Below are 17,672 nucleotides of genomic sequence, written 5' to 3'. Positions count from 1 at the left end.
TAATTAAGCTTTACAAATACCACATCATTCTTGCTTTTTTTTCTCATTTTGCTGTGAACCAGGTACATCATTATAAAGAGTTATCATTCAAGCTTACTTTGGAGGTGAATGGAAGAGAAGATGGTGAGGGCCTAGGGAAAATTCCACCAAAAAAGAATACAGTTATGGAGAGAACATATGCTCTGGAGATAGACACAGATGGCTGGGAATCCTGGCTCCAGCAAAGACTGTGTATGACCTTGAGAAATAGTCAAACTCATGTTGTGGGAGTGCTCTGGAATTCCACTCTTGGGTAATAGGATTGTTAGTTTGCCTGCATGGTTGTGAGGATAGGATTAGGAATTATTGACATTAGAAGACCTTTGTTCTCTCTCAGAATCTGTGAAACAACCTGAGAGGGGGTATAGCATCATTTCTTCTTTTTATCGAAGTGGCCACAGATACAAAAATGTGTGTCGTAAAATGCTGCCAATTTTAAGCTGTACCCCAGTGTGTGTGGGTTTCTTGGTCCTCAGCAGGCATTCCAGGCAGTTAGAACCAAGCAACACTACACACCTGTGCATGTGACACTACAGATGTGCATCTAATTCTGCAGTCCTTTGAGATGAAATGGGAGCCAAAGGTTGGGTCCATACCCAAAGGTTATGAAAAAGCAGCCTCCATTGTAATGTTATGAATTGATGGCATAACCAGAGAGAGTTACTGCAAAGGGAAGAATTATTTTCTTTTTCTCTCATACTTTCTCTTTTTTCTCCCCAGTAGGAAGCATATCACATTTTCAGAAGGGTTTCGTTTTTGTCTTAGATGGGAAGAGACTTTGAGCATGTCTGTGCACTGAGCACCAGAAGCCAAGAGAGAGGGAGGGAGACTAACAGATGGAGCAAGACCTTGGCAGAAATAGGAGTTGATGGGATTTGGAGACAACTGGAGGGATCCCCACTCCTCTAAGTTACTGCCATACGCCCACATCGATACCCTGAGGGGTAAGGTTGCCCTTCAAGGTACAATAAACACACAGGAGAATCATGGATTTTGCTACACAGAGTCCCATTGATCTGGGTCCTCATCCAGCACATTAGAGAAATTACTTACGCCTCCGTGGCTTCCCATCTTACAAGGAAATCCAGGGCATGCTAAGCCCCTCACAGTGCATATGGCAAATACTCATAAATAACAGCTCTCCTGTCAGTGTGCTGATTTGTGTGCTAAAAATTTATCAGATATAAAAACAGAATTAATATACTGCACATTCATCCAAATTATTGTACATGTCTAACTATAACATATCACACGAGGACTTTGTACTTCACTGTCAGTCTCCTTGGCTGTTGGAAACTTGAATATTTAGGAAGAGATGGCAGAACCTGAAGGCTGAGAGTGTGGATCCTGGAGCCGAGTCACTCTAGTTTGAATCTCACATCACTGTTGATCAGCGGGGGCCTTGAGCAAGTTACTTAGCCTCTCTGTGCCTCAGTTTCTTCACCAACAGAATGGGAATGACAAGGATTAATGCACTAATGTTTGTGCACTGTTTAAATCTGTTTCTGCCATGTGATAAGGACTATTATATAGTTATCTGTTCAATAAAAAACATCGTAGCAATTTTCACTGTTTCTTCAAGTGATCTGCAGAATCATACATATTTTCTGAGATCTGCAGTTTAGAATCACATTTTGGGGTTTAAAGAATCAACATCTTCTCTTCAAAAGCCAGGCAGAATTCCACGTCCATGTCTCTTTCTAGGAAGTCTCAGGAAAGGGTTTCCTTAGGTAAACAATGCTTCTGGGGTGGTCAGGACTGTCTGAAACTCTGATGACTCACACAGACATGCAGATCCTGAGTCTGGCTTTGAAGTTCTGATGGCTCACCCAGGTATGCAAATCTAGACCTGGATTTCTTTTATCTAGAAGTGGGAAGCTTGTACTTCACCTGCTTGGTGGAAGCATGAACTAGAAGTTGCACTGGCAAGAATGCAACTTAGTGACCTGAGAAAATCTGGTCCCCGGCAACCAGGGTCAAGTCTCTCCCCAGCTTTACTTTGCACCTGTCTCTGGCTCAAGGGCAGATTCATTGGATGTGCTGGAAGCTGGGCTCCTGCCTCTTTAGTACCTTCTCTGGCCAAATCCTAACAGTATTGGAGAGACTTTGCTGTGCAACACTGAGAGACGGGTCTACAAGGGAAAGCTAATACCATGTGGCTTCCCTGAAGGGTATATGGGTGACCCCTAAGATCCTGAGACCTTGGGATCCACAGATGCCCAGGATATTAGTCCTAAGTGTAGGGTCAAGACTTTTTCTAAAGTATGATACAGAATCCCAGCTTGTTTGTTTATTTTATACTAGAAACTAGGGAAGATTTCAGTCCCAAAACATAACATGTGTGCATAGCCCAGACACGTTTTTTTATTTCTCTATCTACAAGTATTCATGTACATGTGCACCCCCACACATCGATGTACCAGGTATTAATGATTCTGAATATTTGCCATTTTCCTTTCACTAGTTTACGTTCTGATGGCAGATGGCAGACTTTTAAGGGCTTAACTTATAGAAAGTTTTTTCCTGCTAACAGTAATAGCCACATTACTGCCCCTCTATCCACTAAGGATAAGTTCAAGACTTTGGTGCTGTGGCATCCCTATGGACAGAAGAAAATTTGGAGTATGTTTTGGTACTCAAAAAGCCTCTGATGTTTCTAAACTTGTTAGATCCGTCACTTGCCCAGTCTCTTGCTGCCTGTGGACAAGGCTACTTGGTCAATTAGCCTCAGCAATGATGCACTAGCCCAGAGGCATGTTGTGCAGCTGTAGCCCACTGTGTGCCTTGGAATCAAATGTGCCTTGGGCCTGGTTGCTGGCTGTCTCAGGGGCCTGCCTTCCCACCTGGAGCAGTCAATGACCTTACTTACCTCCAGCTCCTTCATCTATAAAGCAGTCCTTGATAAGGAATAGACAGACATCAACAGTGGCAACATGAGGTTAAGGGAACAATTCTAAGGATTGGACCCACTGTTTTGGCCCCCACATGCTTTCTGTTAAAAAGCAATTTACTTGAAACCCTGTCTGGCTTTAGTCAATAGGATATGTTATATTCCTCAGCAAAAAACAAAACAAAAAAACCTGTTATTTGTAGGAGAAATACCCAAAAGGCTCCAACCTGTGACATGACTCTGAAGAAAGGGACTTCTGTGACCTTAACACAGACCAGATTCCAGACCTCAGGGAGATAAGGATAATTCCCTAGAAATCTTTCAAACAGGTTCCAATTAGAACTGGTCAGCATGAGCCAAAATGACCCGGGGTTGCCTTGATGGACTTCGAAGTTGATGTAATCCTTCTGTCAGTCAAAAGTCAAGAGGTGGACTTGGGCAGGACTCTGGAAACTTTTCTGGGACCTCCAATAAACCTGGAGGTCAGGAGGGGCACACCATCCTTCTCTGAGACCACCCACTCTCCTCCTTGAGAGTGTTCTCTTTTTCTACCCTTCTGATAAACTTTGCTATTCTTTTACTAAGTCTTGTGTCTTGCCTGAAATCCTCTCAAGCAAGAACATAAAAATTAGGTGAGCACCTTTGTGTCTGCCTCTCTTGGGCTCCCCAGACGAATGTCTCTGCAACATCTTGGTGCATTGGTTAGGAAACTGGTTCTTGTTTGTTTGTTTTTTCCTAGTTACCTTCCCAATTCAGCCTTTGTCTTAACTTTTCCTCTACACCATTTGGGGTCTTTTGGTGAGGATCAGAAGACCTCTTTTCTCTTATTCTTACCCTCTCCTCTTTATCATCTCCTGACTAGCAGAATGCCATGGGACCTCACTCAGGCTTCAGTGAGTGGGAACTGTTAAGTCACATCTGAGGTGAAGAGGCACTCCCCATCATTTTTGTGTAGATCCCCCATTTAAACTTTATTTCTCAGTCTTAACCAGCAGCTTTCAGTACTTCTTTGCCACTTCCTGACCTTGCATAGATGGGCTCCTGCTCTCCCTGTGTGCATTCCTGCCATGATACCTAAACTATACTAGAGACCATGCTCCAGGGGAGGGAGGAGAGATGGGATCTCTATGGCCTGCCAGCACCAGGTCCCAGATCTTTCAGAGGACACTCAAGAGATCTTCTGTCCTGCTTTGTAGGGACTCAGCTTCATAAGAAAGGAAGATGATATGACAGGCTTGTGAACTTCAGGGGACACCCTACCTCCCAAAGGTTTTTCTTTTCTGTCCAGATGAGAAATGATTGCACAGGGAAGGAAACTGGAAATCCCATGTAGGTATAGGCTTTCTTTTTCTTGAGCTTTCTCCTAAGGTAGTACTATCCATGCCATTCATATACCAAGCTTAAATGCTTGTTCTTTCCCTCTCCTGCTACAGATATCAAGGTGATTTCTTATCAGGGCTGCTTATCGCAACTAGGGCTTGACTGAAATGATTAACTTTCAGACTCTTTGAGACCAGAGCGATGGGGGAAGAGTATCACTTGAAACGAAAGCCACAACAGGACTTAAATGGATGGTATTTCTATTTTTCTTCTCCCTGTTTCATGTGTGTATTTCTACCCCCACACACACACTTCCCACTTTTCCCTAGCCAAACACCCTTTTCTCCCTTAGAAGATGAATACTTAGTCATAAAAGCACCAAAGATAGGAGACTCCCTTAGACAAATATACCCCATTTCTGGGTCAGAAGGAGCTTAAGTCACTCACTGGGAAGGTGCTTCTGAGAGGTTGGTCTCCCAGTGCCTTGAGCAGTCCTTTAAACACAGGGTTGACCTGAGACAGCTTGTTGGAGGGACCTAGCCTTGGTGCCACAGTCAAGGAAGCTGCGCCATTAATCACCACATTCAGACCTGAGGTACTATAATGGCCAACTTCATGAATCTTTAAGCTTCTGCTATGATTCCAAATCATGAGGACAAACTCTTTTCCTGTCCTCCCTCACCCCTTCTCTAAAGTGTCTCTATAGTCTCTCATTTCTCCACCTAAACTGGTCTGTGTTGTACATCTGCTGTCAACTAGAAAGGCTAGAAGCATTCTGGAACCTCTGCTTTAACCAAAATCATGCTGATTCATGTGTTTATTTTTACGTTCTCTCTACTGGATATTTGGGAAAGTAAGTAATTCTCATCGTAACCATTGCTTTAATAGAAATCTTCTCCTTTAAAAGATACCTTTAAAATTACTAACCCACATTTTTATAGTTCGTTGGCAATCAAGAGTGTTGGTGTCTATAAAATGTTCAGAGTACAATGTCCATGGTTTTTAGGATTTTTCTTTTGACAGGAAAATGACCAAGATTGTCAACTATGCTTGTGTGATACCTTGGTTTTTATGGGTAAATTAGGTTTAATTTTAAGTGGGATAAACATTATAAATGTGTTTGTTAGAAGAGACATCAGATTAATCTGCAAGTTAAAATAGTAAAACATTAGGGCTGGGTCTGTGCTCAGTGACAGTGTGCTTGCCTAGCATGTATAAGGCAGTGGGTTCCACCCTCAACACAGCATAAAAATAAAACAAATAAAATAAAGGTATGTTGTCCATACACAACTACAAAATTTTTTAAAAAAATACTAAGATATTAACCACTAGATATAAATTCAAGTACTCTTGGCTTTATAAGATAATATGTTTATATTAGGGTCTTTAGGGATTGTGTTTTTATAAATTGTTGGTAAATGGAAAAAGAGTTAAAGACTGCCTTCCTTTTAGGCCTAAACTAAAAGCAAAGTTACTAAGAGTTAAAGCTTTAACAGCTGTAATTTTATTTTAAAAAAACAATAATACAAGATTTATTCTGTGTTTAGATTGGAAAAAGCCTAAAAGTAAAGAAAGTATTTCATTTCATTAAAAAGGAAATATTTGCCTAAATCCAAAAATGGTTAAGGATTGTTTCAAGTTATAAACTTAAGAATCAGCATCTGAAGAAAAGAAGATGTAAAAAACTGTAGATATGAGGCTATATTTTAGAGGTTAAAAGAGAAAAGGAATGTTTTAGATGAAAAAGTATTAAAATAATATTTTTGTCCTAAAGTCCAAGATAAGAAAGGGAAGACAAAACTAAGGATGTAAACAATTAAGTTGCAGAAGGTTTGTGAAAATAGACCTTAAGAAATTTATATGTGTAGTTAAGTTGACTATAATTAACACAAATAAATATATTTAAGAGTTTTCTAAGGTCAAAATTCAATGTAGTGATATAAAACATTCTAATTCTCTCTAAAAACAAGATTTTTCTTAAGACATTGATCTATTCTTATTTATCAAGATAACTTCTTGTGTCTATTAGGTTCTATTACTTGGGGAAACTAAGTCTTGAAAGAGATAATTATTCTTTTATATCTGACTATTTTGAAGTCTTTTAAAGATTGTTTTATAAGTCTGATTAAATGAACAAAAATTATTTTATGTTATTACAGTATATTTGAGACCTTTAATATATATGTAAAAGTTTATAGAATGAAAACTATGTAGGTTTAATACAGGCAAGGTAAACAATAAGTGCTCTCCTTTATACTTTGTATCTGAACTTTAAAATATAATATGTCCACAATGCCATTTAAAAACCTGACATTGGTTTGCTTTAACTACATACATTTTTATTGTTATATAAATGAGATGCATTTGTATATCAGATGATGTCTATTTTTAATCGTTAACACTGTTTCCTAAACTTATCAGAGATTCTAAATTTTACTTTAAAAGTTAAAAATAAGTTAATATAAGGACATCTGTGTAATTATGATGCTATTATTTCTGGCTTCTTTGTATATTAGATATTCATTTTCTCCAAGTATATAAGTTTTTTAAAATGTAAAGCTTAGGAGAGCACTTTACCAAGCTGATATTTTCCAAACTAAAGCTGTTTGTAGTGATAACCTTTTCCAGACTTATATAAAAATAATAAATTTAGTTGGTGATCTCTTTATGATATTTAATGTTTTATTACTAGATAAAGGTAATCAGTTGTCAATATGTTACATATAAAATCTGTATGTTGCTCTTTACATTGGGATGGGCATTTTAAACATATTTTTGGAAAGTTATTAAGGAGAACCTGTTTGTTTAAAGGTTGACAGTGTGGAACATGGAAACACTTCTGCCACTTTTTCCACAAAAAAGGAAGTTTAAGACCTTTCTGTTTGATTCATGTTTCAGATGTAATTTATATCACGCTAACTGAAATTCAGATAGACCCAGGAAGCAGTTCAGAAAACCTTGTTTTCTTATACTCTTTTTTTTTTTTTTTTGGTGGTGCTGGGGATTGAACCCATTCTGATACTCTTCAATAGAATGATATAATAGGGCAAAGGTCAGATTCAAAAGTAAAGCACTTTAATTAAGATCTGTCAAGGTCAACCTCACCTGAGACAAGGCCCTGCCGTTCATCCCTGATAGTCCCACAGTAGGCTAGAATTAAGCTCACTTAATGTTATATTCAAAAGAAAGATCCTTAGAAAGAGTCCTGTGATCCCAAAATTAAAAGGGTTGTAATAAAAAACCAAATAAAAATTTGGGCAAATTATAAAAGGTATTTAAAGGGTGTCAAAGAGTTTTAAAAGAAAGTAAAACAAAGATTTTCATATGTGGTTGATAAATTTATGGATTTTGCAGCAGATGCTAGATAGATATCAAAGATACATTAGTGTTATACAAATTATGTTTCTTGGTTCATTTAAGTGTTTGCTTTTGTTAATTTCATTTTCATTTTGTATTTTCCTTGTAAAACTTTATAACTTCCCTGTTAGTGGTTTGCAGAAACACTAATTCTAACAGCACAATCTGAGTTAATTTGAGATAATAAGCCATCACCTACAGGACAGATAGTATATAATACTGACTCCCTATACTAATACTGACCCTAAATAAATAGAAGGGGTGATTGTAAAATTGTAAATATGAAAAATTCAAACCCATTACTACCACTTAAAGCCTAGTGAAACTGACCTTCTAAGCATTTAAAACCAAAACTTGGAGACCAAAACCAAGGAGATAAAAGGACTAAGGCAAAAGCAGCCAGTATTTGGCCCTTGCCCTCTAAGGTCAGCAGGCTCTAGGGAATGACAGGACTCATGTAAGGAAGAGAGAAGACTGGACTGAGTGTGTTAACCAGAGGGCTGAGGGCCAACTGGGGGCTGGGGATGTGGCTTGTGGTCAAGTGCCTCTGAGTTCAATACCTGGTACCAAAAAAATTTTTTTTAAATAAAAATAAAAATCTGCACAGCAAAGGAAATGATTAAGAGCATGAAGAGAGAGTCTACAGAATGGGAAATCTTTGTCAGGGGATTAATATCCAGAATATATGAAGAACTCAAAAAAATTAACACAACCCCCCCCAAAACAACTCAATTAATAAATGAGCAAAAGAACGAAGCAGACATTTCTCACAAGTAGAAATCCAAGTGGCCAACAGACGTATGAAAAAATGATCAACAACCCTAGCCATCAGAAAAATGCATTGAGATTTCATCTCATTCCAGTTAGAATGGCAGTCATCAAGAGTACAAATAATAACAAATGCTGGTGAGGATATGTGTCAGGGTGTATACATTGTTGATGGGACTGCAAATTAGTACAACCACTTTGGAAAGTGGTATGGAGATCCCACAAAAGACTAAGAATGGAACCACCATAGGACCCAGCTATTCCACTCTTTAGTTTAATTTATCCAAAATAACTAAAATCAGCATAACGTAATGATATAGGCACATTAATGTTTATAGAAGCACAATTCACAATAGCCAAATTATGGAACCATCCCTGGTGCCATATATACACAATGGAGTTTTACTCAGCCATAAAAAGGCATGAAGTTATGGCATTTGCCAGTAAAGGGATGGACCTGGAGAACATCATGCTAAGTAAAATAAGCCAGACTCAGAAAGCCAATGGAATGTTTCTTTCATATATGAAAGAGAAAAATAAGGGGGGAAAGAGCAGGGGTGGATCCCACAAAAATAGAGGGAGAGAAAGGGGATTGAAGGGAGGGAGGAAAAACAAGAAAAGGAAGGAACTACAGAATGAAATTGACCAAATTATGCTGAGTGTGTGTGTGTGTGTGTGTGTGTGTATGTGTGTGTGTATATATATGAATATGCCACAATGAATCCCACATTTATCTATGGGTTTCAATTTTAAAAAATGATAAGTAAATAGAAGGAAGCCAGTAGAGAAAAGGGAATGGGGGAAGGAGGAGGAGAGGGAAAGAGGAAATACTTCGGACTGAAACGGAGCAAATTATATTCCATGCATGTATGATTATGTAAAAATGAACCCCACTACTATTATACATAACTCTAGTGCACTAATGAAAACATTTTTTAAAAAAGGATCACACATAAAGCATTTAGAAGAGCATCATGCACAAAGTAAGCTCTCATTAAATGTTAATAATTACTATGAATAAGACCAGCAGTGAGCTAACTCATGTATCATTAATGACTTCTCTGAGAGCCAAAAATGATATTTAAAAAAATACTGCAAATTCCAAATGAAAAGGTGGGGGGCATTGGCCTACGAGTTCAGAATGTGAAAGGGGACCAGCGCCCAAGCAGTTCCAGAAAATGAATCCCAGCTTGCTTCCCCTTCCTGCTTGAACACCTCTAACACCCCAAACCCTGTTTCAGGTGATCTGGGCGTTCACAGTGGGGAGGAACTCCAGCTCACCACCACCATCACCCACGTGGACGGGCCCACCGAGATCTACAAGCTCACCCGCAAGGAGGCTCAGGAGTAGAGAATACAGCACCCAACTGGGACCATCTGTCTACACGCAGGCCCTCTCATTAGAGCGCGGAGCCTGCCAGACAAGCTCAGTGTACGAACGCTGCCTCATGCCTCTTGGCTGCAGTTTCTTAGACCAGCAACTTGGACATTTCTTGGATGGCCTTCTGGCGGTAGCTTTTGGAGGAGAATTCCTGCAGCCACTAATGCATTGTGTATGATAACAAAAACTTTGCTATGACACATTTTCTGTGATCATTGTTAATTAGTGACATAGTAACATCTGTAGCAGGTGGTTAGTAAACCTCATGTGTTGGGGGGGTGTGCTCCTTTGGGGATGGTTTGGGCTGGATGGGGTCTATATCGAGTGGAATATGACTCTTTTTTTCCTGCTTTAGATTCTGGGATAGAATTTAACATTCTTTGCAGTTTAAGGTATGCTGCTGCCACAGCCTCACTCCTCATCCATGACCACTTTTTTTTCCCCCCTATTTATATCACCAAGTAGCCTAGTCTACTGAGTTAATATTTAAGTTGTCAATAGATACGTGTCCCTATTTTTTATGGCTTAATATAAAATCATTGAATTTCATGAGAAGGTCTATTCCACCAGAGGCATTTCAGCTTTGAAACCAAATCTGTGTTATCCAATACTAACCAGTTCATTGGATGTGGGTTTTAAAAAAAAATGTTTGCTAAACTACCCAAGTAGGATTTATGGTATTAAATGGTCTTTGGGTCTGAAAAGCTTTTTTAACCTCTTGCTTAAAAATGTGTTTTCTTTTGATAAGATGCTTCAAACGGCCTCCAAAAGTGTAGATCCAATCATTTAAATAAACCAGTCTGTATATGTATATATGTATGTGCACACCCCCTGCCTACTCAGACCCATGTATATGAAAGCAGATTCAATTCCATATTGAATCTAGGAGTGAGGAGTGGGTGGGGGAAATAGAGAAAATTAAAATGTTTTGCATCAAATCAAAGCATTTGGGGGACAGCATCCATTCTGGAAATGAGGTAACTAACATTTACTATACTAGGCAGCTCACCTTCTGTTTGAGTCCATGTTTTTTTGCTGCTGTAACTAAAAGACCTGACCAGCACAATTGTAGAGGAAGAAAAGTTTATTCAGGGACTCAAGTTTTCCTCAATCCGTAGAGAGCATGCTCCATTCCTCAGGGCTCAAGCTGAGGCTAAACATCTTGGCAGAAGAGTGTGGCAAACAGAAGCAGCTCACATAATGATCAGAGAGCAGAGAGAGAGACTCTGCTCGCTAGATACAATATATATACTCCAAAGCCACACCCCCAATGCCTACCTCCTCTAGCCACACCCTATCTGCCTTCAGTTAATCCTCATTAGTGGATTAAATCACTGATTGGGTTAAGGCTCTCATAACCCAATCATTTCTCCACTAAACCTTTTTGCATTGTCTCATACATGAGCTTTTGGGGAACAACTCACATTCAAACCAAAATACCTTACTGGATCAGCAAGGAATTCTTAAAGATTGTCAATAAGGATGGGGAACAGTCATCACTTCAGAAGTAGACACTGCTCCATGCCACATACATCTTATTCCTACTGCTTCAAGAGACTGTGTCATTACATTTGATTGCTGTTGTTGGAGAGGCAACATGGCATAGCAGAGAGAACAAACTGTTGATGGTCCATCATTTGCTACTGTGTGACTTTGCCCAAGGCACCTGATTGAGCTGTTTCTTTACCTACAAATTGATGTCCATAAAAATATATCCACATTACAGGGTTACAGTGAAAATAAAAATCATTTCATGTATACAGAAATACTTTATCAACTATAAATCCACATAAGTATGTTCTTCTTGGAGTCTACAAGCAATTTCAATGGTGTCTTCTTTCTCAGATACTGCTTCCTGAAGGTCTGGGGTACATTCTGTTTAATACACTCACCAGTGCCCGCTACCCTTTCTTTCCCCTGGTTTTGGCTAAACCCATGAGAAACAGTGACAGCAGGAAATACTTTGGCCTTGACTATTCTTCCAGGCCTTTTTCTAACCTGATGAGCATTCAATGGTACATGATCCAATGCACTCAGCATCCACTTATCACCAGCATGGTGTCAGCAATCACATGTAGCCCCTCCTCCCAATCTAGCAGGGAAGACGGAATTCAAATGCTACAGTGATCTCTCCCAGAGGATAGAGATGGAGGGAGTGCCTCTCTGTCCTCTGGAATGGAACAAGGATCTGAGCGTGTCTTTAAGAAGAAGCCAGATTGTGTCAGGGTGGAAAGGCAAAGGGACCAGCAGTTCAAAAATCACTGAAACAGTGAAGTACAGAGAATGTTTGCTTCAGGTTGGTCACTGGGCCTGGCTGGCGTATAGGTGTGCAACAGCAGAAGAAGGGCCCTGTGCACCTGTGAATCAGAAGAGGCAGTGTTTTAAATGCCATGGTAAGAGTTAGGAGACTGTCTCGGGTTTTAGGCAGAGAATTGACATGGTTAGAATCACCATCAGAGCATGGAAAGGCTGGATAGGCCCAGCAAAAAAAAAAAAGTCACAAAGACTAAAACCAGGCAAGATTCGAGGAGGAGAAAAGGGAGACATTGTGTTGGTGTTCTGCACCCTGGACTTCACAGAAAGCAAGAGTCAAATTCCAAGCCCTCGAAGGGTGAGGAATAGTAGGGCCCCTGACCAAATGAGAGATTCCTAGATGAGAAGTGTTAGTGGGTCCACGAGTACTAGAGGCCAGCTCTAACAAGCTTAGTAAAAAAAAGGCGAACTTAACTAGAACTTTCCTGGAGTATACATAGAAGAGCTGAATTATCCAGAAATATGTGGGAATGGGAACAGCTTTAGGGACCCCAACACCAGGAATTCATAGACTTTCCTCTAGAATACTAACATTTCCAACTAGTTCAAGTCTTTGTCTCTTACTTCAAAACCATGAGACAGAGAGTGATGACCCTGTGCCATTCAGCTTGTGCAGGGAGTCAGATCAAGTGGCTGGGGCTCACAGGGTAGATTGGAGTCTGTTTCCAAAGACTGGAGACTCCATTTTGAGCTGGGAAAACAGCAGAAAAGATCTAGTACCAAAAGCAAGATGGTGCTTCAATTTGAACTGAGTTGTAAAAGCCATCTCCCCCATTATCTATAAGAGCGAGGAGAGCACTTGGAGCAGAGCATCAAAGAAAAGCACCCATGGGAGTAGCAAGCCAGGCATGGCACACCCAATAGGAAAGAAAGAAAATGAGGTAGATTCATCAGAAGAATGGGTGTCCAAGACGCTGAAGAAGGAAAGATTCATAGAAACAAAGCAAAGAAAACAGAATGGCATTGGACCTCCTGAGCCGCAGACTGAGTTAAGCCTGTTGGATTGGGTGGTTTGGGATGTGTATGATCTTCTGAAGGGACAAGGGCAGAAGCTGGATGGAGAGGTGGAACAGAGTCCGTGGATGGCTATACGGGAAAGGGAGGAAGTAAGATGGAGCCAGAGTAAAGGCAAGGCTTGAGGGTTTTAGTCTGGGAGAAAACAGGACTGAGTTTGCTAATCAGAGAACTGAGGTCCAACTGTGAAGGAGAGGAGACCATGAGGAGGTAACAAGCCGCAAGGGTAATCAGAGACTTGGGGTTCAGACCCAAGATGGTTTAGCCCTGAGGGAATAAAGGGGATACTTATATCCTGAGACAGGAGAAATGACAGATGGACAGTAGAAGAGAAGATGGAGGTCAAAAGAACAGGAGTTCAGCCTGGCCCTCTGGGTGTCCTGTTTTCTCCCACAAACATGAAGTAAGTATTGAAGTTCCATCAAAAAAGTCCTCAGCTCCGAGGACAGAGCACATCCAGTTGCCATCAAGGAAAGTGAGGTAGAAACTCCCTAAGAGGTGAGAAAGAGCTTTTATTAAGGACCATCAAGTTAGAGGGAAAAAAATTATTAGCTATATATGCCAGTGTTAGATATATACATGATCATTAAAATTTTCCTATAGCTTCAAAGGATATTATTAAAAAGTATAAAAATTTCCAATTATTTGCTTTAAAAAAATAAGAAAATTCATCAATAAATCAACAAATCAATAAAATGCAATTGCTATTTTAGAAAGAAAACAAAATCAGTTTTTACACTGGTTAATTTCATTGGGCTTTCACTCTGTCTTCTTCCTATGTTCTCCCCTTAGGGGAAGAAAATGTTCATCATGATGAAATAAGTGATTCCATGCATGACCCCCAGGTGGCTTTAATCATTTCTCAGAACTGAAATAAAGCCGTCAACGATTCTCATGCCTGAGTTCAATCCATCCTGTGAGCTGGTGGAGCCCTTGGAAGTCATATTCCTGGGGTCCAGGCAGGTGCTTGAGAGTTTCAGACAAATGCCAGAGGGAAGGTTGGACCACCTCACCTGTGTTAGCGTGGTGGTGGCCTTTGTCCTCTTGTCCCAAGGTCCTTTCATACTATGGGAACCATCTGGCTTCTGCAAGCTCTTGCCATGGCTTTTGAGACATTATTGCATGGGGATTAGCTGATTTCTGAGACTACCGTCAGCAGCCCATCAGAGGAGACTTCCAAGCACGAGTTGAGCCATCTTGGGTGGGGATCTGCCTGTCTCCTGTGACAGTGCAGTGAGCCTCTAAGATTAAGAATGTCCTTCAGTTCTGAGTTCAGACCTTTTCTTTGTGACTTTACCCCTTAGTCCTGACTAAACTCCCTTCCTAATGTCCACGTTTCACTCAGGTCTCCTCTTCCACAAGCTCAACATCTCAAACCTTCACCTGCGAACTGCATTCTTGCTTCTCATTGTTCCCAAGTATGATATGCAGAATGTACTGTTTTTCCAGCTGGCAATGGATTCATGTGAAAATACTACTTCCTGTAGTGGAATCCAGTATCCTAAGAAAATGACACAGGATTCTTAAAAAATATCCACATCCCACTTTTGTGTTTCTCATGACCATGTAACCACTAACACACTTTTAGAGATTTAAAAATTAATAGTATCAATACTTTTTTCTCTGTATTTCAACTTGATTGTAGAATTTACTTTTAGATTTTATTTCCCTCACACATAAGTTTAATAGGAAAATTCTATCTTTAGCTTTTAAAATAAGGATGGTTTATAGTGTAAATAGTAAAATCCTTTCCAAGTAAAAGATGAACTAATTTGCATTGCTGGAGAATTTATAAACATACACATTAAGACCAGAAAAACCTCCGTTGCCTGGACCTCTCCTGAGTCCAGCTCTCTCCCTCACAAACACACACACTGCACACAAAAAAAATGGAGTCTTACAGCAGTGGGCGTATGTATGTGTTGCAATGTGTAACTCTATAACTTACACATTTCCCCTAGTGTCACCTCCTCCCAGTTAGAATGGAAATCACACTTCAAAGGACATAAGGCTCAGAGAGGGGAAGTGACTGGCCCAAAGTTGTATGTATTGAAGAGGCAACATTGCAACTAAAAGGAACACTTCGGTCTCCAAACCTCATTATCTTAAGTAGTATGTTTACAGCACAAAAGTCAAGAATTTTGTTTTGAGTTGCAATTCTCATTAGAGCCAAGTGCCCTTATTGGGAGATGTTATTCCAGCCTAGCAATCTATCTGGTCACTCTTCACTTTCATGATGGCAAGTGTCTGCCCTCTTCTGGCCAAGGGGAGAATGACACTTATCCTTGAGCAAATCCTTAGGACAAAAGTCAAGACTTTGGAATTTGAGGAATTTGTCATTGCTTCATAATTACAGGTCCGATGCAGTCTTGCCTCTACCCCAGTTGCTCTGGTGCCCTCGGGGAAGCTGCTTAAACCCCACCCCTCTAGAACTAGGTAGTCTTTAAAGACCTCACCTGATTCTAAGAATCATAGAGAAGGCTATGCTTCGTGATATCCTGTTCCAATACCTGATCCAGCTCTGCTGTTGAGTCCCATGCTGGCATCACATCTGGGGGCGGGGGCGGTGGTAGTGTAGCTTATCACATGCACTGGCTGATTGTGCAACTCTGCAGATCTCACCTTGTGGGGCAAAGGGATTCCAGGAAACTCCTTCCGTCCAATGAGTGAAGTTTGGGGTTGTCCACTCTTCCACTTAAGCAGGGCTGCTCTTCAACTTAGGGGTGCCAAGAGACTGAAAGTGAGCCACAGACAGAAGCAGCCAAGATAAGCTCTTTCCACTGCACTGTTCTTGTTTCCACAGCAATGCACAGAAGACCAGAGCTAGGATAGGACTCTACTGACCAGGAATGCCATGATGAAGCCCTTCCTTTTTTTGTGGAAGGTTTGACACAGGGGTTCATTCCTAAGGAGGGGAAGGAGTTTTAATAGCCTGGGATCCTCCTAAATGCACTCTCTGAGGCAAGGATTTGTGTGCAACTAAGGTGGTTCAGAAAGAAATCCCAGGAAACATAGGAATGGAGACCAGAGGCCAAGAAAGTATAGCAAAGAAAGGACATCACCAAAGGATATCCACCACCTGTGCTCCTGGGGGGCCTGAGGAGCTCCAGAAACCCATTACAGAACTGGGACATGGGGACAGAGGAAGCCAGGGAAGGTAGCCACCTCTGAGCTGTTAGCTGCTTGGAACTGTAGCCATCCTGCGTAACATGGGCGGGCACCAATGGCCTCAGCTGCATTGTTTTTATCTGCTTTTCCATGTAAGACTATCTTATTATAAAACTTTTTATAATACACGAGAATAAAGCAAAAATTGTAAGGTCTTCATCATCACACCAACTATGGATAAATAGTCTTAAAATGTCAGACTGTCTTATCGCATATTTTTTCAGGCATATATGCATATACAGTATATATAAGATTATAATATTCACAGAAAATTAATTTCTAGAAAGTGTCATGGAACCTGCCCTCTTCATGGTATATACTATATCTAGAAAACCTTTCCATTAATTAAGTTGTCTTCTACAACATGGTTTTAAAGGCTTTGTATTTGTCATCTCTAATAAGGATGTGTCATAGTTTGTTTATTACTAATCCCTTATTGAAGGTCATTTAAGTGGTTTGCAAATGTTGATGATCATAACATTTGTTGAAATAAAATATCATTGGATATCAGTCTTTTTTTTGGGGGGGGGGGATATCTTTTGATTGTTGCCATGAGATCGGTTGCTAAGAGTAGAGTTACTGGAGCTAAAGATCAATTATCCAATAGATTACAGATGTGTTATAAGCATCCTACTATGGAGCAGCTGCTATCCTAAGTACGTGAAGATCAGAAAACAGGTGTCCCTATCATCATGGAGTATATTGACCTGGATTATAAATGAGGACCACCCGAGTTAGTTGTTCTTTGCCATGACAAAATACCTGAGAAAAGCAAAAGGAGGAAGATTTATCTTGGTTCCTGATGTCAGGGAAGAGGAGAGGACATAATAGGTAATACACAACTACAGTGACAGTGGCAAAGTCTGTGGGGACATGTTTAACATCACCACCTGCAAGCCTGACACTGCAGTTTAGAAATTTGCATCTTCAAGAGACCAAAAAAATGTTGAACTTTGCATTTACTTCATTACCAATGAGATGAACGTGCTCCATATTCCCGTGAGTTTATATTTTCAAGTTGCCAATTCTGATTCATTACCTGATTTCTTCTGATTTTTTTTTAAATTTAGGATCTCCATCCTTTGGTTGTATGTGTAAACTCTTTAGTTATATGCATAACCAAACCTTTTCCAATTTGTCTCTTGCTTTTAATGTTGTTTTTGATGCTTCCTGCGGTATGAAACTTTTAATTTTAATGTAAATGGCTCATAAATGTTTTCTTTTATAATTTCTATAATCTAACATAACAGGCCAATATTTTTCTGGTTTAACACCTTTCCTTTTTTATTTGTTTTTATTTTAACTCACTTTGTTTTTACTAGGAATATCAAATACTTTTAACAAGTAGTTACCCCGGCATGATTTTTCAATCATAATTGGGGAAGATGAGATCTTAAGCAGATTGGGGATGTTCAGGGCAGT

At 40.0% G+C, this 17,672-nt stretch overlaps 1 protein-coding gene across 1 annotated transcript in view; it reads left to right on the top strand.

Moving 5' to 3' along the window:
- Positions 1–11,434, top strand: part of Wls (Wnt ligand secretion mediator) — a 102,166-nt gene extending 90,732 nt beyond the window's left edge. The window contains exon 12 of the mRNA XM_026409362.2: positions 9,616–11,434. Within this exon, the coding sequence (XP_026265147.1) occupies positions 9,616–9,725 (110 nt within the window). The 3' untranslated portion in view covers positions 9,726–11,434. The remainder of the gene's footprint in view (positions 1–9,615) is intronic.
- Positions 11,435–17,672: the final 6,238 nt, after the last annotated feature.

This window comes from Urocitellus parryii, chromosome 11, assembly GCF_045843805.1.
Source record: "Urocitellus parryii isolate mUroPar1 chromosome 11, mUroPar1.hap1, whole genome shotgun sequence".
Taxonomy (NCBI): domain Eukaryota; kingdom Metazoa; phylum Chordata; class Mammalia; order Rodentia; family Sciuridae; genus Urocitellus; species Urocitellus parryii.
This window is presented reverse-complemented; position numbering and strand designations above follow the sequence as displayed.